The 25,382-nt window shown below is 41.1% G+C and overlaps 1 protein-coding gene across 12 annotated transcripts in view; it reads left to right on the top strand.

Moving 5' to 3' along the window:
- Positions 1-25,382, top strand: part of gapvd1 (GTPase activating protein and VPS9 domains 1) — a 115,555-nt gene that overhangs the window by 65,750 nt on the left and 24,423 nt on the right. For 6 of the 12 annotated variants that reach the window (XM_070862649.1, XM_070862646.1, XM_070862648.1 and 3 more), the window contains 8 exons: positions 2,950-3,123; positions 6,578-6,718; positions 7,842-7,976; positions 8,145-8,285; positions 8,833-8,907; positions 12,909-13,267; positions 13,913-14,000; positions 14,830-14,940. In XM_070862649.1, the coding sequence (XP_070718750.1) occupies positions 2,950-3,123; positions 6,578-6,718; positions 7,842-7,976; positions 8,145-8,285; positions 8,833-8,907; positions 12,909-13,267; positions 13,913-14,000; positions 14,830-14,940 (1,224 nt within the window). The remainder of the gene's footprint in view (positions 1-2,949; positions 3,124-6,577; positions 6,719-7,841; positions 7,977-8,144; positions 8,286-8,832; positions 8,908-12,908; positions 13,268-13,912; positions 14,001-14,829; positions 14,941-25,382) is intronic. The other 6 variants (XM_070862656.1, XM_070862650.1, XM_070862651.1 and 3 more) reach the window with 6 other exon arrangements.

The following is a 25,382-nucleotide window of genomic DNA, read 5'->3' as shown; positions in this document are numbered from 1 at the left end:
ATTGAGAAGATTGTGGACTAAGGACATGTCAAGTGGGATTATGTCATGTGCAGCAAAGATGCGAGATGGGCTGTCCTTATTGCTGTCAGCTTGGCCTTGGAGGAACCTGGTAGGGTGGTGTTGTTATTTGAAGCACAATCTCATTCTCTTGCGGTATTGTTGGCTGCGGTTGTGTTGCTGCATCAATGAAATTATGTTTTTGATGAGTTGGTTTGTTGGCCTTGGATGAGACTATATGGAGGTTGACTGGGTCTTCTGAGGGTTGGTGTTGCCATGTCATAGTGGAAGTGGAGGGTATTTTCTAGTTGGTGCTGACGTCCTTATCCTGGTGGAAAGACCTGAAGACTTAGAGGTATTTGTGGTGAGTGTCCTCCACCGAGGCTTGACAGGGACGTATCATAAAATTGAGAACCTAGTTCTGGAAGATTGTGTTCTTGTCGATGGCCTTACGCCTCTTGCGTGGTGGCAAATGTGCGATTAAGTAGTTCCAGTTTCTCCTTGGATTTGGCACAATCCATAATGATTCTTTTGTATTGAAAAGTATGAATGTGCTACTGGTACATTTTGGGCAGGTGGAAACGGGGATGAGTGGCCATTATTATCTGCTCAGCCTGCTGTAAGATCCTGGGGACTTGTGTACGATGATCACGATAAAAGGGATGTTTTATTTTTCGGGCCCCTTGGGTTGTCAAAGTTAGCATATTATGGTGATCTCAGTTGCCGAGGCGATCTACATTTTCTGCAAACTCCTGGTCTCTGGCCTGGAGGTCGGATGCTTGGATTCTTAGTCCCATTAAGCTTCTGTTATCTTCAGTCAGACGAGCCTCGGTTCATCACAGAGATTCAATCAAATGTTTGCAGTGTGAAGTTCACAGAGCTCAGTATGTATTGTGCCGATGAATCTTGTTGTGATATTGCAGTTTGTTGAGCTCAACTTGTAGAGATATACATGGTTCATCAAGTCCTGCACTGGGTCTGTTCGAAGTCTTATTGTTTAGTTGTGGTTTATAGTAAGGGTGGGACGTGCAGTTCATGACGCTGGAAATTTGTCAACATGTGTGCTGCGGGACATAGGGTTCCTGGAACCTGGAGATACAGAGCAAGACTAAATGGCGGGTGGCTGCATTGCAAGTGTAGTGGGAGGAGGGGGACGCTTGAGTTCTGGTTCCAATTTGCTGTTTTTGGGACGGAGATCCGTGCTTTCTTGCACTGGTGCTTACGGCCGTGGCACAGACTTGCTGTACCTGGGTAATAGATGGCTGGTTCAGACAAGGACTTTGAATTTAAACGGCAACCTCACACAGCTCATTGCTCGCATGGTTTCCAGGGTCATGGTGCTACTGTGGTGATTACTTGATTTCTTTGTATTTGGTGGCAATAAGCTTCCACACTGCATCTTCCTTGATATGGGCAAAATTGTGAAGGTCATATTGGGAATCACAGGTGTGGTGCCTCGGCAAGCAACTCCATATTAGCAGGTTGGTGCACCGGCATATTGTGTCACAGCAGAAAAAAAACAGCATACAACAGCTGGGTGGCTGCAGTGCTGTATGATTGATCTTTTTACAAGGAGATGAGAGTTCAGATCTTCATGCCCACTGGTTTATTAAGTAGGGAAGGTGTAATCCATTTTACTGTGGGTTAGTCCAGAGTGCAGAGGCAGGGGGACAGGCTTGAAAGAAGTCTTTATAACTGGAAAGGGTAATGTAGATGAATTCTGCATTGAATGTGGCTTTAGAGTCCTGATAGTCTCACGGGGTGTAAAGTGAAAAATATTCTGTTCTCAGGCATAGTCCTTCATTACTTTTATATATTGCTAAATATCACAAACTGTTTAATAAATGGTTTACTTTTGTCTGCAAAACGTACATCTAACCAAGTGGGTTCTTTCCTACCCGTGGCCCCAGGTAAACGCGGTGGGTGCTGGTGGTTGTTGCTACATTTTCCCTTTCTGCGCAGTCACACAGTAACCAGAAAGTCTGATTTGGTGGAATTCCAATCGGTTTCCCTTGTGTAGCCTTTTTCTTTCCCTATTGAGGACTATGCATGCAGTTTTTGGAGGGCCCAGTGCACCTTCTGCAGCTGTAAGCCCCCGCCCTCATCCTCTGCTCCCGCAGCAATGGATTATGGTTGTGCTGCTGCAGTCATTAAAGCATCTTTACTACCGGTGCCCAACCACAATGAATATTTTACTTTTTTAGACTCAACTAAGGCCGGAGAATAGTTGATGACTGAAAATACAGCGTTTCATCCATGAAACTAAAATGTTGTGTAAATTTCTTGTTAACATTGCAACTTTTTTTTAAAAAAAAAAAGCTAAAATGCTGAAACGAAGCAATACACATGTGCAGAAAGTCAGGCAAGTCATGATAATCTCAACTTTTAACTTTCAAATTGCAATATAATTCGATGGATATTTGCTGCTTAAATCTGATTTTTGTTTTTAGGCAAAATGATTTCTGTAATTAAAACTGCCACTCACCAGGTGGATACAGTTAATGCTGGTATTCTTTAAAGCAACATTTTCAAGTATAGGAACAGCATATCACTCAAAAATTGGGTTGAAGAAAAGAAAGTGGCTTTTATCGACAGCGAGCTTGTTGGTCTGGATATCGTCATTTTGAGTTGCATGGACAAGGACATTTTTTTTCAAGTGGTACTGATCGCAAGCATGCCATATCTTGCAATGCATGAAGTAACTATTATTACAGCATACACCAATATTCTCATGGTCTTTATAAGCCTACCTCTAACCCAAATTTCTAGTGGTACTCTATTCCTGCACTAAGAGCTCTGAGAATACAACAGTTACAGGTTTCCTTTCCTGTAGACAACAGTTTCAAGTACAGAAATAATTGTTTTCTTTTAAATTAAAAATGTTAACTTTTATTAACTGAACTTCATGTAACTATGGAGGACTGATGTCACTTCTTTATATTCCCATTTTAGCCACAACACAAGACAATCTAGATGACAAACTGCGTAAATTTGAAATTAGAGACATGATGGGGCTGACAGATGACCGGGACATTTCAGAAACTGTGAGTGAAACCTGGAGCACTGATGTCTTAGGAAGTGATTTTGATCCAAACATTGATGAGGACAGACTACAAGATATTGCAGGTAAATAATTAACAGTTGAACTTGTTCGTTTATCAGCATTTCTAGCTATTTTGTAATGGGATTCTAATGTATGACCTAACATGGCTAAGGTATGTTAATGCATATCTTTGTAAACACGATATTTTACTATGGTAATTGACGTGTTTTCAATTTGCTATAGAAAAACACAACACTGAATTACGTTAATTAACTCTGATTGTATTTTTAATAAAGAGGTGTGGTAAATTCTCCAGTCTAATGTATGATAAATAGCAAGTGATTAACAGAAACATTTGTGCTGCCTGCCAAAATATGTGCCTGTAATGTAAGCAATCTTAATCAACTGGATGGCCTTGGAAGATTCTTTTGCTTTGTTCATTCCTGATTGATTTTAAAATTATTGGAAACTAATCAGAATTTTCACCTTTTTGCCAGTTACACATTTGATAAAATTGTTTTGTTAAATAATGTATCCTATGGTAAGGCTATTATCTGGTGAAACAAATCTGGTAGTCAACTTGCCTTTGGTAACCTTGAAGTGCCCAACTTGTAATTCGAAACACAGTATGTCCTGAAATAGCCAAAATAAAATGATTTACAACTGATTTCAGAGTAGTTGTTGAATATGATCACCTGGATACCACTTTTCAGCACATTACAGTTGGTGTACTCTATCATTATCACAAGAGTCGGATGGCTCTTGTATCTATGAATTTGGAAGGGGAGTATAGAGTGAAATCAGTTGGATGAAACCCAAGTCCTTGCATAGGAAACATATATACTGTGATTTCCTTTCTTTTGAGTGTCAGCCTTGGCTCAATGGAGCACTCATGAATCGGAACGTTTATGGGTTCAAGTCCCACTCCAGAGAGTTGAGCACATGACCTGGAGTGACACATTAGTACTGAGGGAGTGCTGCACTGTCTTTCGGATGAGACATTAAACTGATGTACTATCTGCACCTCTCAGGAGGATATAAAAGATCCCATGGAACTATTTAATGAAGAGCAGGGAATTTCTCCTCAGTGTCCTGGCCAATATTACTGAAAAACAGATTATTTGCTATATATGGAACATTGCTGTGCACAAATTGGCTGGTGCATTTCCCTCCATTACACTTCAGAATTGCTTAATAGGCTGTAAACAGCTGGGTGCTATATATATATATAATACACACAAGTTCTTTCTTAACTTCCTTCCTCCCTGCCTTCCCTTTCCTTTTCTTGCCTTCCTTCCACACTCACCCCATTTGACCCAGCTCTAGCAGATTGCAGGAAAGTCGCCTAGGGTGAAGCATCAGCTGACAGATTTATTTTTTGCTGTAAATGCATGTCTGCTGCAACCTGGTAACGCCCCACATGGGGATCCACAGGCCCAAGCACATTTTCCCACTTGTGGCACACTGTATTGAAACAGTGATGTGCTGTCTCCCTATAGTATTTCAAAATGAAGGAAAGCTATGCATAACACATTCTAAATCGTAAACTTCAGTAGTATATCTAACAGAATCTTCACTGGAAACTTTTCATTACTGTTCACGAACAACGTAACTTTAAAAAAAAAACCGTCATATTAAAATACAACTGTCATTTGCCGAATCCCTACAGTGTGATTGACCTTGGTTCTTTCTCATTTGCATCCAGCATTTTTCATGCTTTTAGATTGTGTTTTGGGATGCTTATATCATTAACTGAATTTGCAGCAATTTCCTTATGTGTTTCTCTAAGGGATAGCATTATGAGATGCACATTAAATCTCCATTAATACCTCATTATCCCAGTGATAAGATTACCATGATAATGAGGCATAAATTCTAATTGTTTCAGATCTTGTTGTGCCGCTCATTTAATCATATACCTGTATTTGTCTTCAGTAAGCTTTAAATTGGGAGTGCTTTTGGTGACCTGATGCTCAAGATGCTGAAAGCAGATCTGTTATTGAAAATGTATGAGTGAATAATGTTTCAAATGCTGGCAGCTGCTACTTTCTGGGATTCAGGACCATGGATACAAATATGGAATCTGCACCAGTTCAGATTTAGCACATTGAAATAATTATTTTCTATCCAGAATAGCTTCAGAACAGAAGACTAGTCCGAGGAACCTAAGAAAGAGACAGGGCTGAACCAACTAGCTTCCTCTGTGGATTGGGTCATGTTTCAAACCCAACCAAACAACTTATCTCCCTCCTTCGTTCTTTTATTTCCTGCTAATTTAAAAATCTGTACTTTTTGAATATTTCAGTTCAGTATTAAGGACACCCATTCATAATTCGACAGTTGTATTTATACAGTTCTCTGGAAATCGACGTGCTTTGTTTCCGGCAGTCAGTTTTCAAAGGATGATATATTTTACAATATAGTAAAACTGAATGTATTATTAAACTTGCTGCACTTAATTATAATTTTAAATACACTGCTACTATAGTTTTTTAATTGGCTCAGTGCAGTCCACAATTAGAGGGTTTTAGTACCAGTACTGAAATTGGTGCCAATATTAAATGATCACACACACAAATTGTGACCATGTTTTACTTGTGTACAAAGCGGATTTCCCCAGTTATGTTTCTGTAACTTCAGTATTTTTCCAGTGTTTTAGTCTTGGTATGCACCTATAGAAGGGATCACATGCAAGAGCAGGTATGGTGTTCACAATCCATGTAACTGTTAAGGATTGAGAGAATTTTGGGTGGAATGAGGATCACTCGTACTCCGAGGTAGCCTAAAGTTGGCATTCATGTAGAGGAACTTGTTCAAATCATCTTTAACCTGTGACTTCCTTTTTCTTTCTCTTTTAAATACGCTCTCGTTGTTGTGTTTTAAAAATAAAATTAGCCATCTTATCTGTTCCCTTTATGGTTCAAAATATTTCTTTCCTGTTTTTGTTCACAATATATATATTTTTAAACTTGGCTGAACTTCCTCGATTTGTTTTACCTCCGTGGTGGATGACAAATGGCAACCCTCCTCTCCTTCAGTGCTGTAAAATTTAAATGATCCCAGATTGCCAAACATGTCGTTTAACTCGATTGTAATATTTTGGGTATGATCCAGCTGTTGCTCATTTGTACAAAATCCAGCGTTTTTAACTTGGCATGGATATGGGTACTTTAGATGGTTAATCCAGGTTACACGACCGATGTCTGATTGTTCAACTTGATTTAAAAATACAGTAGTGTGCACAGAACAGGACAAAATATCACAAGCTTCATATTTCTGAATTCAGATTGCTAATGCTGTTGATTTATAACATACCTGGAAGTGACTAATGTAAAATAAAAGTGCTTTTTGTAGGGATTTTAATGCTGCTATTTTCAGGAGACTGTCTGCTGAAGAAAAGAAATGACAAACCATTTCTATAAGCTTTTCATGTTCTTAAAGATTATCCAACCCACCCTCGGCACAATATCTAATATATGTGAAAATACTGTTGAGTGGTATGCGAGCTAAGAAGAAAATAATTTTTCTATGTACTAGGTGCAGCAGCAGAGAATATGCTGAGTAGTTTGCTAGGTTTACCAGGTTCAAGTTCAGTGCTACTTGATCCCTGCACGGGGTCAACAATCTCTGAGACAACGAGTGAGGCCTGGAGTGTGGAAGTTCTGCCAAGCGACTCAGGTGAGTATGCCATAATAATTTTTTTTTCAAGCATTCCATTATTAGAAGTATGGACAAAACATATTCATAGAATTAAAAAAAAAAAAAATCTTCCTGTGGCTCTTAATGCACTTCAGTTACAGTTAAGACATGAAAATGAATATTAATGGTTTGCCATGAGATTGAGTTTCAGCTTTGAGCACCTGATTATTTAGCCTTGTTTATGAATTCTGTTGTCCATCCTAGATGGCAGTGATACTTGAGTATTGCAATGATTGTACTTTGTATTGCGGAGATGAGTCTTTTTCATCTTGCATGGATTGAGTTTTATGCTCTTTCTATGTTGAAACTGCCTGAAATAAAGGTGCTTTGTGTATGTTGCTGAGAGAATGTGAAAGAAATTTAGTGATCCCGTAAAACTTTGCACTGATGTGTTGTAATTTTCTAAAAATGATTTGCATGTAAGGTGGCTGTATGCCTTTACCTAATCTAAATTAAATTGGCTTCATTACACTGAATTGCGAGAGAAACAAATCTGGCACACTTGCAACCACAGATGCTCATGTCCAAAAGGTGTCAAACCAGATGTTTGTGCCTCTTTTATCCACCTGTTTATAGGTTAAAGGGGCAAAACAGTGAATTTACAGAAACATAACAGCAGAATGTAAAATGCAAAATTGTGGGTCTGATTGCAGTTACGAAAATAAGTATGTGAGCCTAAACACAATGCTGTTGGGCTAGAGTGAAGCAACGAAACATTTGAGGCACTGCACTGGGTAATGTGGGCACCACTACAGCATTCAGAGCCAGTTATTTGCAGCTAGACTGTGTCCCCTGACCTGTGCTGTAGGTATTGATACTATTGCACAATAGTTGGGTTAACACAAGTGCGTGAAGAGGAATTTCTATCAGATAACCCAATAAAAGGCTGAACTCTTGAGTCCAAGCTCTCAAATTTCAGTCCTGTGGTTGACTTGGTCTGCCGGCCAAGTTTTATCGTTTGTCCAGGGAATGGGGTGGGGGTGGGAAATTGAGATAAAGAAAATTAAATTATTGTGTCTCCTGAATCACTGACTTGTAGACTATTGAAAAATATTATGATAAAAGACATGATATAAAAATATTATTACTTATTACTTTTCAGAAGCTACAGATTTGAAGCAGGAGGAGCGGTTGCAGGAGTTGGAAAGTTGCTCAGGGCTTGGTAGCACATCTGATGATACAGATGTGAGAGAAGTGAGCTCACGGCCCAGTACACCCGGACTCAGTGTTGTATCAGGTACAGTACAGTGGAACACTGTGATTCATTGTTCTCAATATATAAGTAAATATTGCGCAGAAGCTTAAAACAGTCACTCTTTAAAAATTGGGCATTTTTAAAGTAAGGTGACATTTTCTTCATGAAGTCCAATCACAATACTTACATTTCAGAATTAATGCCTTTTAGGCTTTTTACACTATTTAACAGGCATCAGTGTAACTTCAGAAGACATACCCAACAAGGTCGAGGATATACGGTCAGAATGCAGTTCAGATTTTGGCGGGAAAGATTCTGTTACAAGCCCCGATGGGGAGGAAATTGTACAAGGTAAAGAAAGGTATTTTAAATATTGAGCCAATGCATAAATATTTGGGCTAATAGAAATCTGGCTTCATGGGGGTGGGTGGGAGGGGGGGGATAAAAAAGAATGTCTGACCACAGCTAACAGTTTCTAATGTATTCAGATTTTGAACAGTGAAGCATCTTCCGATGTATTCTTCAGTGTTGACTCTCCTATCTACTTATGGCAAATTCTGTTTGGTTAAGGGTGCAAGATTTGTATCATCTGAACCTGTGCATTTCTAAGCACCAGAACTGGCATTTCAGGTGTTGAGCAAGCTTCAGTTATGAGCATTTGAAATGTATGCGCGCACGTGCTGCATCACACTCCCAAGTGCAAATTTATGCATTGCACAATACCAGAATCACAATGTCTGTGGCTTCTTTGACCATTCACAAATAAATCAGCTTGATCTGTAACTGGCCCAAGCATTCATTGTGCTTCAGATTGTGTAACTCAAGCAGCCGTATAAGTTTGATCGTTTGGTAAACGTAGCTTATAACAAGCATACTATTTTTTCATTGTGGTTTACAGGCGCACAGCAGATGACGTCTCCACTTTCCCAGACTGACGCATTGCTTGCAATGTTTGATCCACTGTCTTCTGATGGTAAGTTCCTATGTTCGTAAGAGTGTGTCTTGTAGTGGTTCAGGTCTAATAGTAACTTCTTTCTGTTGAGAAAAAGGTTTTGCCTGCAACTTGTTTAGCAAGATGCACCTAGTTATAAATTACAACTTGTTTTATTATGATATTTTTCTTTACTTTTTCTGTTCAAACTCCCCCCCTCCCATCCCCTAGAAATCTCGAATATTAACCAGTAAAACCATTAAACTAAAAATGAAAAGATTAAAAATAATATGCAAAGACAAAGTCTGTGCTTTGGGACAAGGAATTTGTAATTTGTTATGTTGTGCCTCTGTTTTAAGTTTTTTTTTCCTTCCCTTTAGATTTCCTTGCACCATCTCCCCAATTGTTCAGTGGGTAGGCCTTTCCCAATGCTGCTCTTTACTTGACAGCTGAAGGTGCAGTAGAGAAACCCCGAGTGACATTTTTTAATTCATTTTATTTCCTTCCTCTTGGGAAGCACTTGGCTTCTGCTTGGTGCCTTTTCTAATGACCTAGCAGAGATTGAGAACTTGTGATATGGGGAATCGGGAGTTCCCCTGGGTGATGCTATTCCACAGCACATCGGTGCAGAGTTTGACTATAAATTATAGAGATAGAAAGTTAACATTTATCATCCAAGTTGAATAATGTTGCAGTACTGTTAAAGTAACAGGCACAGTATAAAGATGGACTTGTTTTGTTCTCTGCATAGGAATGTAGATGTCTGGAAAAGACTTGTTATTGTCCTTCAAATCCCTCCCTATCTCTAATCTCCTCCAGTTTCTCCCCCCTCCCCCCTTCTCCCTAGACATCCGTGCTCCTCTAATTCTGGCCTCTCGAGCACCCCTCATTTTAAGCACTCCTCGATTGGTGACCGTGCCTTCAGCTGCCAAGGCCCCAAGTTCTGGAATTCCCTCCCTAAATCTAACGCGCCTCTCTCCTCCTTTAAGACGCTCCTTAAAACCTACCTCTTTGGTCACCTGCCCTAATTTCTCCTTGTGTGGCTCGGTGTCAAATTTGGTTTTATGACACTCCTGTGAACTGTTAAAGGATATTTTACTACATTAAAGATGCTATATAAATACAAGTTGTTCTGGCCAGACCCAAGGAGCAGACAATATCATAAGCCATTCTGTCTCGCATCCTTCAGTTGTATTTCTCCAAACTATGTATCTAGTTCCCTCTTGAATTTACAAACAGAATCTGCCTATATTGCCTCCCTAGGCAGTCCATTCCATGCATTGACTACTGTCTTTGTAAAGTAAATAATTCTCAACAGTCTGTTCACGGCTTATGGTGCTCCCATGTAGAATTTGTGACTGACGCAAACTCATTATTATAGTTCAATTTGTCTGCACTCAACAGGATCTGAATACTTGGGTAAAATCTTAAATTTGAATGTTCTCAGTTGCTGCAGTCTCTCCTTGTGTCGAGGTGCCTAAACTCAGGTATCAAATTGATTATGCTTTGACGTACTGGCTCCAAATTCAGAACTTCCCTACTATGGCAACCATAAATGTACACCGTACTACCCTGCGACCTCGGTGCTATCTTTGTCAAGGTACCCAAAGTTCTTGTGCGCTTTCTTTACTGCTGCCACAAAGTATGCTGATAGTTTCAGCAATTCATCTACTGGTACCTGCAATGTTTTCTGTATGGGAGATCCATTACAAATATCATACTTCTGGGAACCCTAACCTCCAAAAAAAAGTGAAACGGCTCTATAACAGCTTCTAAGTCAGCAATCTGATGATCGATGAATAAAAATCGGAAGACTTTGGGGACCCCTTTGCTACTCTACACAGCTCCAAAAAGCTTACGGTCCAGACAGCTACTGCTTTCCAAATCATTTATGTGCATTGTAAATGTTTTTTTCTTCCTTAAATAATAAAGTTGGTCTAACCTGGCAACTGCATATTTGTTAAACAAGGTAAACAGATGATCGCATCGATCATGATCTCACAACCAATTAAGTGTATGCTTCTAGACATTTCACTGTCCAGTACTGCAGGTTATAACATTTCCTTTCTAATATGCTACCAGGCATAGAAATTTACAGCGTAGAAGGAGGCCATTTCGGCCCATCATGTCTGCGCCGGCCAACAAAGAGCCACGCGGCCCTCGGTCAGCAGCCCTAAAGGTTACATATAAACCTATGAACAATGATGGAAAGCCAAAAGCACCCAGCCCAACCAATCCGCCTCACACAACTGCGACACCCCTTGTACTGAAAACATCTACACTCCACTCCAACTGGAGTCATGTGATCTCCTGGGCGAGGCAAAAACTAGATTTAAAAACCCAGGCCAATTTAGGGAGAAAAGAATTTGGGAACATTCCTCTCCGACCCATCCAGGAGATTGAAACTAGTTCAGGAGATCACCCTGGCCATATTCTATTCCCTGTAGTACTTATCATTATATCTGCTTCAAATAATTCAAGCAGAGGTTTGACTGTAACATTATAGGCAGTAATGTGGTCACTCAAAAAAAAATAAATAAATAAATAAACTGAACTCCGATTTGTAGTGGATGTGGTTTGTTCGGACAAAATTGAGTAAACTGAGCTAACACAGAGGATTGATTTGTGTATATAGACTTCCAAAGGGCGTTTGATAAAGTACTGCATGATAGACTTGTTAAAAAAAAATTGAAGCTCATGGCATTAATGGGGCAATGGCTGCATGGATACAACATTGGCTATGGGACAGGAAGCAGAAAATATTGGTGAACGGATGTTTTTCATACTGGAGGAAAGTGTGCAGTGGCCTCGGTTCAGTATTGGGACCACTACTCTTTTGATGTCTTTTTAAAGACCTGGACTTTGGTATGCAGGGCATAATTTCAAAGTTTGCAGGTGACTCAGGAATGTAGTGAATCGTGAGGAGGATAATAACTGACTTCAGGAGAACATAGACAGACTGGTGAAATGGGCAGGCACATGGCAGATGAAGTTTAATGCAGAGATGTGTAAAGTGATTCATGTTGGTAGGAAGAAGGAGGAGAGGCAATATAGACTAAATGGTACAATTTTAAAGCGAGTGCAGGAACAGGGAGGCCTGGGGATGTACATACACAAATCTTTGACTGTGTCAGGACAAGTTAAGAAGGCTGTTAAAGCATGTGGGATCCTTGGCTTTATAACTAGAGGCAGAGAGTACAAAAGGAAGCAGGTTATGCTGAACCTTTCTAAAATACTGGTAGGGTCCCAAATGGCGTACTGTGACCATTTCTGGTTACCACACCAGGAAGGATGTCAAGGCCTTCGAAAGGGTGCAGAGAAGATTTACTAGAATGGTACCAGGTATAAAAGACTTCAATTACATGGTGAGACTCGAGAAAACTGGTGGTCTCCTTCGAGCAGACAAGGTTAAGAGGAGATTTGATAGAGGTGTTCAAAATCATGAAGGGTTTTGATAGATTAAATAAGGAGAAGAAACTGCTTTGAGTGGCAGAAGGGAAACCAAGGTCACAACTTTAAGGTAATTGGCAAACGAACTAGAGGTGACATGAGGGAAAGAAATAGTGAGTTATGATCTGAAATGCACTGCCTAACACGGTGGTAGAAGCAGATTCAATAATAACTTTTGGAAGGGAATTGGATAAATACTTGAAGAGGAAAAATTTGCAGGGCTGTGGAGAAAGTGCAGGGGAGAGGGACCAATTGGATAGCTCTTTCAAAATGCTCGCACCGACAAAATGGGTTGAATGGGCATCTCCTGTGCTGTATCATTCTATGAACCACATCTGCCCGAACCAGATATGTTAACAAATGTATGTTTCTTCAGTTTGTTCAGGAAATTGTATGTCCCAGACTCGAGGTTTAGAATATTGAAATATTTCTCTTCTCCCCAACAAGTAATTTCAACACTTGTATGTTGTGATTTCCTGCAGGGTTGATCTGATTTGTCCAATTACTCTGGATATCTGGATAAATATAGTCTGCACGGATAGTTCTGTATGCTTGATTTACATGTGTTTTTTTTTTATCCCCAAAATTCACAGCTTCAACCATCCCATCAATAGTCAGACCTAAAGTGCACTATGCAAGACCATCACACCCACCTCCAGACCCTCCAATACTAGAAGGTGCTATAGGGGGCACTGAAGCCCGCCTGCCAGCGTTTGGGTCCCATCTCTGTTGCCAAACAGAAGCTGAGCTGCTCAAACAGAGACACTCCTTTCCAGAAAGGCTAGTACGCAGCAGAAGCTCTGATATTGTTTCTTCATCTCGTCGACCAATGAGTGATCCTGGATGGAATGTACCAGGTAGCAGACGGACGGCGAATGAGGAGCTATTTGCAGCTGGGGCAGCGACTGTTGGGACCTGTGGGCCAACTTCATCTCCAAGCAAAGACTCCCTAGTAAGGTCTAGTCTCAATGTACAAGTATTTCCTGGTATTTCAAACAAACCTTTTTCTAATTGGGGATGTTTACAATTGACACTTCATTTTTTTTTTATATGCATAGTCTTGAATATTTGATCTTTACAAGAAATTCATTGCATGTGAGGGCAATATTACATGCAAGTCCTTCTTGGTGACCTTATGTCACTAACATGTTGAAATTTTATTGGCTGAAGCTCAAGCAATACAGTAAACACCCAAAGGTGCTAGTAAAATATTGTTTGGTATTCTCGGGGATCTGGAATAAAATCAGCCATCTCACGAGAGACTCATTTCATATTTTGACTTAATTGTTTACGCTTGAAAAAAACCTGCTTGACCTTCAGAGGAACTAACTGCAATACAGAGGAAAATTAAGTAAACTGGGACTTGCTAATGTACAATATAAAATGCAACCAGAGTACTGTATGTATTATGAGGCCTTATGATGTTAAATCCACACATTTGCCTCAAGGAGCATACAGGATGAAGAGAGAGAATTGCGGTCCATCTGGCTGGTTACAAATTTCAAATAATACCTTGCACTGCTTTATTTCTCATACTCTTCAATTGTTTTCTCTGCCATATATCTCTCAAGTTCTCGCTTGCATCTCTTTTGTGCAGGGGGAGGATAGAAAGGACAGTGATGATGAGAAATCAGATCGTAGCAAATCCTGGTGGAAAAAACGATTTGTGTCCGCTATTCCTAAAGGTCAGTCTTGGGATTATAACCATTTTGCAACACAGGACGTGAAATAACTGATCAAATGGCTTTATTATTTGATAACTGGATCAGCAATCTTTTACTTTAGAATTCAGCAGCACTTTGAAACAATACAGTATCTTTTTTCAAGCTTAACTATATCTATACAACTTTCTTGTGCATTTGCCTGTGGCAGCTCAGTGCATTTTGATTTGATTCACTCTTATCTGTGAAAATGAAAAGGCTGCTTGTTTGCATTCCTTGTTTTACTGCTTGTCAACTACTTTGGCACGTTAGAAATCAACAGCCTGAGAATTTCTCAAGATTTTTGGATTTTATTTTCTGTAACTTTCCTTATTCCTGCTCCAAATTCAGTATTGCCCCTAATCCCACTCTATTGCAGCCCCTCCTCAGTTGTTAGGGTCCAGTCAGGTACAGAAATAAAATCCACGCTTAGTACGTTATGCAGTTTTGTTTCCTTTCAAAAAAGTTAGTTATCCTTAGCATTAGCTACAAATTTTTGTCATCCAAAACTTAAAATCTTCAATTAAAAAAAAATCATTGTAGACAGACCACCTTTGAATGAGAAGTAGTGTTTACTAAAATAACTGCAGTGACGTGTATATCCAGGTGATTATCAGCTAGCTGCAGGTGGAAATGCAGCTGAGTATTTTCAGTGTAACTCGTATAATAGTGTGAAAAGATGTTACCTAACACTAAAACCTTCATTGCTGCCAGTTGCACTTCACCACAAAGTTTTGGTTAAAGCCATGATTTTCTTCATCCTGCATGCGATGAAGTTACTTTGTTTTTGTAATACGGTATATTTTCTCTCTAGCTCCCATTTCCTTCAGGAAGAAAGATAAACAAGAAAAAGACAAAGAAGATGGTGCACAGGAAAGGTTTCAGGCCATGCAAGGTTGGCTGATCCTACCTTACATAATGAATGGTGAATGAGGTCTACAAAGACGAATAACACCTGCATGAAAACAGGAAAATATTTTTAAAAATCAAAAACTGCAGATTATCAGAGCTTTTTAATTGTTTTTTAAAAATTATTTATTTCAAATGCATGGAAATCACACTAACCATGTAGTACAAATATGCGATCTGTAACTGATTCAAAAGTGCATTGACTTTGCACTGTAGTCGCTAAAACCTAATGCTAACATACACCTCCAGTCTGGAAGGTTAATTCTTGTAGGACCACCACATTGATCACAGCTGTGAAGTGGCTCATGACCCAGTGTGTCGTTTTAATGCCAAGGCTCCAATTACAAGAGACTAGTTGTAGATGTCTAGCCTGTGACTCTGCTCCTTCAGTGATTTTGAGCGCTTTTGTAGCCTGCCTTTCTGCTGCTCTGCTTTTCTTCTTCTCTCTTCACCTCCCTTTGCCATATTCCTCACTGTGCCCACTTTCCTGCTGCACTGATTATCACTTCATTTCTGTTTAGGTGAGGCTTCATTGGGTGCAATAATCAAATGGTTGCTTTGCATGTTCTTCAATTGTTCCAAACACATGCCAAAAAAAAAAATTTGATATAAATTTTATGATGGAAGGTTTTGTTGGAAGTTTAAAGCAGTAATTAAATGATTAATGCCATTTTTCTCCCATTGTACCAAAAAAGCCTGAGGCCAGCTGAAAATATGAGAATTTTAAAATGACCAAGACAAAGGAAGGGTGGAGTCTGAGGGAGGTATCGGATTCATTATTGATGAGTCTTCTATTGGGAGGAGTTGAAGAACTCAATGGCAAAATAAAATTACACGTGTAACGATCCTTTCAGGAGCAGCAGATTTTAATAGTGTGGAAGATTGATCTTTGTATGGAAGTTTCAGCCTGACGATTGCACTACGGCACGATAATCCAAATGATTGGGAAAGCATTTGTGTTTGGCTAAGTGAACTAAGCTACTTTGGGCACTGATCATTTAATAATTCCTTTGTTTGTGTTAAATGATATATCATCACTGATGCACAGGAGAATTAAATAATTATACAGATAGGCATACTGGGATGTCTAGCCAATTAACCAGTCAATTCAGATAATTGGTGTTTGGATAAATGGCTTTCAAATCTGCCACAGTTGGAAAAAGTAGTGGCAAGACTCCCTGATGATTCGCTTGGTAAACTTATCACATGTATTAGTATTAAACCAGGCACATGTCTTGTCCGAACCCTGATTTACACTGATCTCTTGTGAATGATGCAAGGAATGCTATAATTTGCCTCAGTGCCCATGAACTGGCGGGAGGGGGGGGAAATTGGCTAAGGTTTTTTCTCGATCATTCTCCAGTGACCCTTCTTAGATTATCTAGTGAATACAGGAACAACCTTGACTCTTCATTTAGCCCATAGTTAACTCGTCTGCCAATATCTGATAGAGGCTCACGCATTCCGAGTAGCCACTTGGGTCACATAATCCATTGCCTTCAGAGGAAGAGGGGAGAAAACATGGGAAAGTCCAGAAATTGTGACACAGTCGTAGTCATTGATGTAGGCACGTTTTCTATTTGTTTAGTCTACAGTTTCCATTCTTCCAAACAGAAGCTCATTTACTTTGTCGCTTTAAATGCAGTTGAGTACTCCCACAGTGCTGTTACGTAGGGAGTTCCGGGATGTGGATCCATCGATGATGAAGGACCGGTGAAGTATGTCCAAGTCAGGGTGGCGTGTGACTTCAAGGGGAACTTGGAGGTGTTCCCTTGCGCCTGCTACCCTTGTCCTAAATTGCAGAAGTCGTGGGTTTGGGAGCTGCTGTCAAAGCAGTCTAAGGATAAGGGGTAAGCCATTTAGGGCTGAGATGAGGAGAAACTTCTTCACTGAGTTGTTAACCTGTGGAATTCCCTACCGCAGAGAGTTGTTGATGCCAGTTCGTTGGATATATTCAAGAGGGAGTTAGATATGGCCCTAACGACTAAAGGGATCAAGGGGTATGGAGAGAAAGCAGGAAAGGGCTACTGAGGTGAATGATCAGCCATGATCTTATTGAATGGTGGTGCAGGCTCGAAGGCCGAATGGCCGACTCCTGCACCTATTTTCTATGTTTCTAAGCCTTGGAGAATTGCTGCAGTGTATCTTGTAGATGGCACACGCACTGTGCCGGTGGTTCAAGGAGTGAATGTTTAAGGTGGTGGATGAGGTGCCGAACAAATGAACTGCTTTCTCCTGGATGGTGTTGAACTTCTTGAGTGTTGTTGGAGCTGCACCCATCCAGGCAAGCGGAGAGTATTCCATCACACTCCTGACTTGTGCCTTGAAGGTGGTGGAAAGGCTTTGGGGAGTCAGGAGGTGAGGCACTCGCTGCAGAATACCCAGCCTCTGACCTGCTCATGTAGCCACAGTATTTATATGGCTGGTCCAATTAAGTTTCTGGTTGATGATGATCCCTAGGATGTTGATGGTGGTTGATTGATGTTGATTTGACAGCGGTAAGGCCATTTTATGTCATGGGGAGATGGTTAGACGCTCTCTTGTTGGGGATGGTCTTTGCCCGGCACTTGTGTGGCGCGAATGTTACATGTTACTTGTCACTTACCAGCCCAAGTCTGGATGTTGACCAGGTCTTGCTGCATGCGGACGCGGGCTGCTTCATTATAGTGAGGAATTGCAAATGGAACTGAACTCTGCAATCATCAGCGAACATCCCCACTTCTAACCTTATGATAGAGGGAAGGTCATTGATGTAGTAGCTAAAGATGGTTGAGCCTAGGGAATTCCTGCAGCGATTTCTTTGGGCTGAGATGATTAGCATCACAACCATTATCCTTTGGTGGTATGACTCCTGCCAGTGGAGAATTTCCCACTGAACCCCTTCAGTTTTATTCGGGCTCCTTGGTGCCACACTCGTTAGAATTCTGCCTTGATGTTAAGAGCAGTCACTCTTGCCTCACCTCCAGAATTGAGCTCTCTTGTCCATGTTTGGAGCAAGAGTGTAATGAGGTCTGGAGCCGAGTGGTCCTGGCGGAACCCAAACTAGCATCGGTGAGCAGGTTATTGGTAAGTGCCGCTTGATAGCACTGTCGACGACACCTTCCATCACTTTGTTGATGATTGAGAGTAGACTGATGGGGTGATAATTTGCCTGATTGGATTTATCCTGCTTTTTTTGGCATGGCATACCTGGTTAAGTTTCCACTTAGTCAGGTAGATGTCAGTGTTGTATCTGTAGTGGAATAGCTTGGCTAGAGGTGCAGATAGTTCTGGAGCACAATTATTCAGTTGGGATGTTGTCTGGGCCCGTAGTTTTTGCTGCATTGAGTGCGCTTAGCCGTTTCTCTATCACATGGCGTGAATGGAATTGACTGAAGACTGGCATGTGATGGCAGGGACCTCGGGAGGAGGCCGAGATGGGTCATCCACTCGGCACTTCTGGCTGCAGATAGTTGCGAACGCTTCAGCCTTGTCTTTTGCACTCGCGTGCTGGGCTCCAGCATTGTTGAGGATGGGAATGTTCATGGAGCCTCCTCCTCCCGTTAGTTGTTTAATTGTCCACCGCAATTCCCGACTGGATGTGGCAGGGCTGCAGAGCTTTGATGTGATCAGTTGGTTTTGGGATCGCTTCGCTCTCTCTCTACCATGCTGCTTCCGCTGTTTAGCATGCATGTCCTTTTTTGTAACTTCACCGGGTTAGCACATTTTCAGGTACGCCTGGTGCTGCTCCTGGCATGCTCTTCTACACTCCTCATTGAACCAGGATTGGTCCACTGGCTTGATGATGGTAGAGCAAGGGATATGTCGGGCCATGAGGTTACAGATTGTAGTTGAATACAATTCTGCTGCTGATGGCGGACAGCACCTCGTGGATGTCCGGTTTTGAATAATAGACATCAAATTCAAGGTGTAGTTTGTAATGGGTGGTTGAACACTCAAATGTCTGTTAATAGAAGTGAATGCAATGAGTAATTCAGGAAAGTTTTTAAGTTTCATTTTTATTCACTTGCAGAGGAGTAAATGTAATGGAGAGAATACATCTTAATTTCAAAGTACTTCAACAATAGAGAGAGAAAAATAATAGTTACCTTAATTTTTCCCCCAGAAAAGTTAATTTTAGTAACTACATGGAGATTCTCAAGTTGTGTCTCCAACTTTTAAGTTTAAAATAATTATCTGAATATTAAATAACCACTGCACAATTTTTTTTTAAGAATGTTATCAATTTTTTTTATATACAGAATAACATCAGCTGCTCTGCGATGTCTATTTAGCAGGGTATCCCAGAGTAGGACCATTGGAAACAGTGGGGGGGCAGTGAATTCTGATCGACATGACTGAATATCATCTCGGGTCGCAGGGTCCCCAAAATCTGCATTCCAAGCTACCCGAGTAGCTCCCCAACATTCTGCGGGGATGGTATGGCTGCCGGGCTGGTTGGAAGTTGTGACCCTGTTAACACTGGGGCCTCTCTGAAATGCAGTAAGCTGTTTCCTATTGGTAATGTCAGAGTTGCCGAGCAAAATGGAAACCAGGTTCTAGGATCTGTGTGCAAGTAATAAAACTGCTGTGTCTTACATCAGAATCTGGTTTGATTCATCTTTATGTTAATGTCACATTTTAATTGCAAGAGAATTGAACCTTGGATTAAATTGAACATTTACTGACCAGCTTGTGCTAGTTCATTAGCTGAGTAATGTTAACTTGTAGCATTTCACTTGTAATTCCTATTCTAGGTTACAAGGCACAAGGGGCTTGACTGATTCGCATTTAGGTGTAACTTTTAAAAATGTCAAGTTCAAGGTAGTTCGTCATATAGTAGCTGAGAACTTGTGTTGAATGGATGTATGGTACTTCAAAGAGAGAGAAAATATGAGAAAAAATCAACTCTGTCTCTTGCATCTTTTGCTGACCGTGTATATGAATGCAAGAGTTGTAGGGAACCAGATGGTTGAGCTGCAATTAGAGAAGACATAAACATCTTGCGTGTAATTGAAACTTGGCTTAAAGTTGAGTGGGGAATGCAGGGTTTTGTGTGTTTTAGGAAGGACAGGAGAGGGAATGGAATGGCACTATTTGTCAGTGCAAGATGTTTGTACAGGTACAACATCGCAAATCCGGCAACATCGGGACCGAGACCACGCCGATTTTCCAGATTTCGGACAAGAAAATCAAGAGTGTACATATGCTACCGAGATAGACAAAGTACTATTGGTGGCGTGGGTCAGGTCGGGTCGAGGGTCATTCGGCAAGGCTTGGACCAATCGCACGCCATTTAAAACATAATGGCGAAGCTGATAACTAATCTGGCCCACCAGTTTTTGGACAATAATTTTATTTTACTAATTATCAAATGGGATTTTCCCAAATGTCCAGTTTTTGGACAATTCCCATTTTCGGACAGCCGGATTTGAGACGTTGTACCTGTAATTGAGAAAGAAATTGTTCAAGATTGTACCGGGTCTCTGTTTAAATTTAGAAGATATAACAGGAAAAATGTTAGTGATAGGATTATGCTTTAGGTCACCAAACAATCCAGAGGAGGTAAATGTACTGTTATGGGAAACAATAAATAGATGAGTGCTAGGTCTTTAATTGGGCTTGAGTCTCCGCAGCATTGATAGGAATTGGAGAAAGGGAATCGTCAGTTTGTGAGCAGGAATTTCTTCGTTATATGGGACTCGTCTTTAAAACAACATGTAAGCAAACCTATATGGCAGAATGCAATTCTGGATTTGATAACGAATGAGGTGGTGATGGTAAGTCAGTTGATAGCATCTGGGACCTAGTGACAAGAATATTACCAGTCTACAAGTGAGGAAGCATCTTCAAAGGAAGCTTGCTAATAAGTTAGTTTTCAACTAGCTGATTTTAAGGGAATGCATGAAAAGATTAAAATAGGAGGAAATATTTAGAGAAAAGGATGTGGAAAAAAAAGGGAAAATAAAGGGGATTTTTTTTTTTTTAATACGGGGAAGCAGTTTATCCCAAAAACAAGTACCACCAATGTGGATAACTAAAAGTTATTAGGGGGAAAAAGGAAAAAGCTTTCAAAGGTTTACAATGTTCAGGATAGGGAGATTTATGAAGACAAGCTGAGAAATACAAAGAAATTGATGAGAAAAGCTGAGAAAGAACAGGAGTACATACAGCAGCAAATGTAATGGGGAAACTGCAAAGCCTTCAAATATGTCAGACGATCAAAAAGGGAACAGTGAGATGCTGGGTCACTGAGAAATAACAGCGGTAGTGACTAATGACAGGGAAATAGCTAAAGTATTAAACCACTACTTTACAACCGGGGCCACAAATGAAATGAGAAATGGTGAATGTGGCCTATAATCCTTTAAAACCTCCGAGGAGGATGTATTGTGGATGATGTAGCAGCTGGAGGTAGATATGGCCTCAGGCTATGATGACTTTCATCCCAAGGTTCTGAAGGAGTTGACTAAGGAGATTGTGATTTCCCCTGACCAATATTTTCCAGAACTCACTGGACTTGAGTCACATCCCAGAGCAATTGTGACTCTTATTTTTAATAGTGGCCTAAGGACTAACGGACAACTTATCGACCTGCGAGCCTTATCTCGATTTGTGAAGAAATCAGTTTAATGTGGAATAGGATAAAGGGCCAGCTTGAGGGAGAGATTTTAATTGGTTTTAGAAGCGGCAGGTCATGCTTTACCAATTTATTGGTTTTTTTTGAGGAGCTAAGGATCTAGTGGATAGGGATGAGAAATTGAATGACGCCTACCTAGATTTCAGAAAGGCATTTCACACTGAATCACATAATCGACTACGGCGCAAGTTTCAGGCCCATGGCATTTCAACGGGAGGTATCTGGCTGGAAAACAGTTGTTAGTAGAGTGTTGGGACTACTATTTATTATTTACCCTAATGACTCGCACACTGGAATCATGTCCAAGGCATCCGAATTCCCCAATGTGAGCCATGGCAGTCATGATTGCCAATGTGCACAAATCTGAAAGGATCCTGAAGTGTCAAGTTCTAAGATTCAGCAAAGGAAAATATAGTATGGTTTACAAAATGAAATGTGCTCACAGTATCTCAACAGGAAAAAAAAACATGTTGGCGTGAGGGGAAGTTGTCGGACAGATTGTCAGCACGGTGTTAGAAAAGTTAACAATGCTGGGATGTATAGATGGGAGTTTATCGTGTTGGTCCAGAGAGGGAATTCTAAAGTCGTATCTAGCCTTGGTGAGACCACATCTGGAATATTGTAGGCAGTTTTGGTTTACCTGTTCTGGAAAATATGTTTATTGGAGAGTGTGCAAAGGGGTGGGGGAATGCTATTTTTTTTCCAGAACTGTGATGGGAGTTTGGTCTGACTGCAACGTTTCTGAGAAGACCAGAAGTGATCTGATAGAAGTATTTAAGATCTCAAGGGGTTTAATTTGTTTATTGTAATTTAATCTACCTATCTGTCTTAAGTCTTGCCTGTATCCATATTTATCTAAATACACTTCCGTGAAGCACTTTGGGATATTTTTCTCCATTTAAACGTTCTGTATCAATGCAAATTGTTCTTGCTTTTTGTTTACATAGTGTCCATGATAGTGGTTTATCATAAGTCTGGTGGACGTGCTGTGGCTCAAACTTATGTCAGAAGTAGGCATTAATATGAAAGCTAGTTTATTTAATTTTTTTAAATATGTTTTGAGGCAAAATAAGTTCTATACATTGTAAATTTGCAGTTTGAAGGAAAAGGATTTGTTGGAAACTGTTACGTTTAAGTGTCCGGCATCAAGTCATTTTTTTCTCTGTTCCTAACTTTTTTTTTTCCCCCATTTATTTCCTCCCTGGTGTAATTTGCCACCAGGAATCCTCCTGTTACAGCAGCATGAAACATATACACCGGAATAGTGAGACTCTCTGCATCATGTTGTTCTCATGCCTCTCTTTCCCCTTTCTCTCTGTTATTTTGCCCCCGCCCCCTGCCCCCTACTTCCCAACACAGTGGAATGGCTCAACCTGATCCATTGGGTCAGCTGAGAACTGATGATTTGGTCTACTAAGGTAGATTAGTAGTATGACTTTCTGGTTGGCACTCAAGTACTTTAGCGTTTGAATGTTAAAATAAAATAGTTGAAGAAACATGATTTATCTGGGCTTTGTATTTAATTTCTGGATGTTGATCTTCTGTCCAGAGAAGTTTGTGACTGGATCTTTTTAATATGATTTGTTGAACGCTACACTGGTTTAGTTGCTGAATGCTACAATCATTCAGCAACTAAAATTGAAATTTTAAAGAATGGAAATCACAAAGGAAGGAATATGACTGGAAAATATATACTCAATGGTTGCCCTTTTCAACTAGATACAAAAACCTAATATTGTGGAACCTCAATCATCCTCTCTAAAAGATCCCTTGGGTGGATAAAGGAAATTAGCAGATAATTAAAATTCTCCAGAAGCACTCTCCTCCCCTCTCTGCTCTTATGTGGGATTCGCTGATTTGCCAGCTCACAGCTTCCATTGGAAGTCCAGCTGCTGAACCGGAGAGAGCTTGCCAAAAACATTCCCTCAACATCAACCACAGGCTCACTAGCTACAGTGAGGCCAGTGCACTCATCTGCAGTGATCCTGTCGGCCACTGCGCCAGAGGTCAGTGCTGTGGGACTGCCAACTTTAAAATCTCTGCAGAGCCTACAACTTTGTGTACTGACGAGTGGAGTTAAATACAATGTCAGCTTGTTACTGTGCCAGCTGATGTTGTGTTCAACATGCAGTTGACTTACCTGTTGCATGGGGAAACGCAGAGCCAGTAAACCAGTTGTTTACCAGTTGCTACAGGCAACTCTCGATTATCCGTACACGGATCTAACGGAGAACCTGCTGCAACGGCACTTTTTTAAAAACTGTGATTCTGTCCCATGTACAGCTGCACACAACCATTAAACCCACCCCACACACAGTCCTGCGCTCTTTCTGCACCTGTCCGCCACTGAGGGTACCGCCCAGCCTCGGGTGCAAGTAAAGTCGAGTCCCATTCAACCTTCAGCGGTTGAAGCCTTTAGACTGGTCATTTCAACTTTTAGCCACACCGCTGGGCCTGATCGCGGCACTAGCGGGGAATAAACTCTGGTTTCTAGGCAGGATCTGGGGACCCTGCATGCTGGCACCGTCCGGCTTGTCTGTGCTCTTTCTCCGCCGACCGATGACTGCCGAAGGAATAGGGATTAGGCTTGTCGAGTTGGTGTTCTAACTAGTTTCAACATTGATTTGAGGGAGGGGTCGTTGACTCTAGCAAGTTAATCTAGCATCAAGTTATAAATTTGGGACCCAAGCATTCTCGGCATTCTCATGCACTCGCCTTAGCGGCAAAATCGTTTACCCAGAATAGCCCGATCCCCGAGGGCCCCGGATAATCGAGAGTTGCCTGTAATAAGCTGGAACAATGGAGCTGAGTAGAGAAATAAAAGTGCTGGTGGGTCGACTCCTGGTGGTCTCCCGTTACTTTGAACATGGTGTCGCCGCCCAAATCCGTGCCCATCTTTCCTGCAATTCCATGTTTGAATTCCCTCCAATCCGGTTTCTGTGCCTGGCTCAGTATCGAAACGGCTCTCATCAAAGTCATAAAATACATCCTTTGTGAGTGTAACAAAGGCAAACTATCTCTCCTTGTCCTTCTTGACTTGTCTGCAGCCTTTGACACAGTTGACCATACCACTTTTTCCAATGGCTCTCCACCCTCATCCAGCTGAGTGGGTCTGCACTTGCCTGATTCCATTCTTAACTATCTAATCATAGCCAGAGAATAACCTACAGCAGCTTCTTGTCCCGCCCCCACATCGTTAACCCTGGTTATCCCAGCAATCTATATTTGGCCACCTCCGATTTCTCATCTACATGTTGCCCCATGGCAACATCTTCTAGAGAAATAGCATCAGTTTCCATATTTATGCTGATGACACCCAGCTCTAGCTCACTATCACTTCTCTTGACCCCTCCATGGTCTCTAAATTGTCAGACTGCTTGTCCGATATTCAGCTCTGGATGAGCAGAAATTTTCGCCAATTGAATAATAGGAAGACCGAAGCCAATGTTTTTGGTCCCTGCCACAAACTCAGTTCCCTAGCCACTGACTCCATCCTTCTCCCTAACTTCATCTGAGACTGAACGAGACTGTTCGCAACCTTGGTGTCATATTTGACCCTGAAATGAGCTTTCGACCACACATCCGCAGCATAACTAAGACCGCTTATTTCCACCTCCGTAACATTGCCTGTCTCTGCCCCTGCCTCAGCTCATCCACTGCTGAAGCCCTTATCCATGCCTTTGTTACCTCTTACTTGACTACACCAACGCACTGCTGGCTGGCCTCTCGCATTCTATCCTACGTAAACTAGAGGTGATCCAAAACTCGGCTGTCCATGTCCTAACTTGCACCAAGTCCCGCTTGCCCATCACTCCTGTGCTTGCTGACCTACATTGGTT

The sequence above is a fragment of the Pristiophorus japonicus genome, chromosome 20, assembly GCF_044704955.1.
Source record: "Pristiophorus japonicus isolate sPriJap1 chromosome 20, sPriJap1.hap1, whole genome shotgun sequence".
Lineage (NCBI taxonomy): Eukaryota > Metazoa > Chordata > Chondrichthyes > Pristiophoridae > Pristiophorus > Pristiophorus japonicus.
This window is presented reverse-complemented; position numbering and strand designations above follow the sequence as displayed.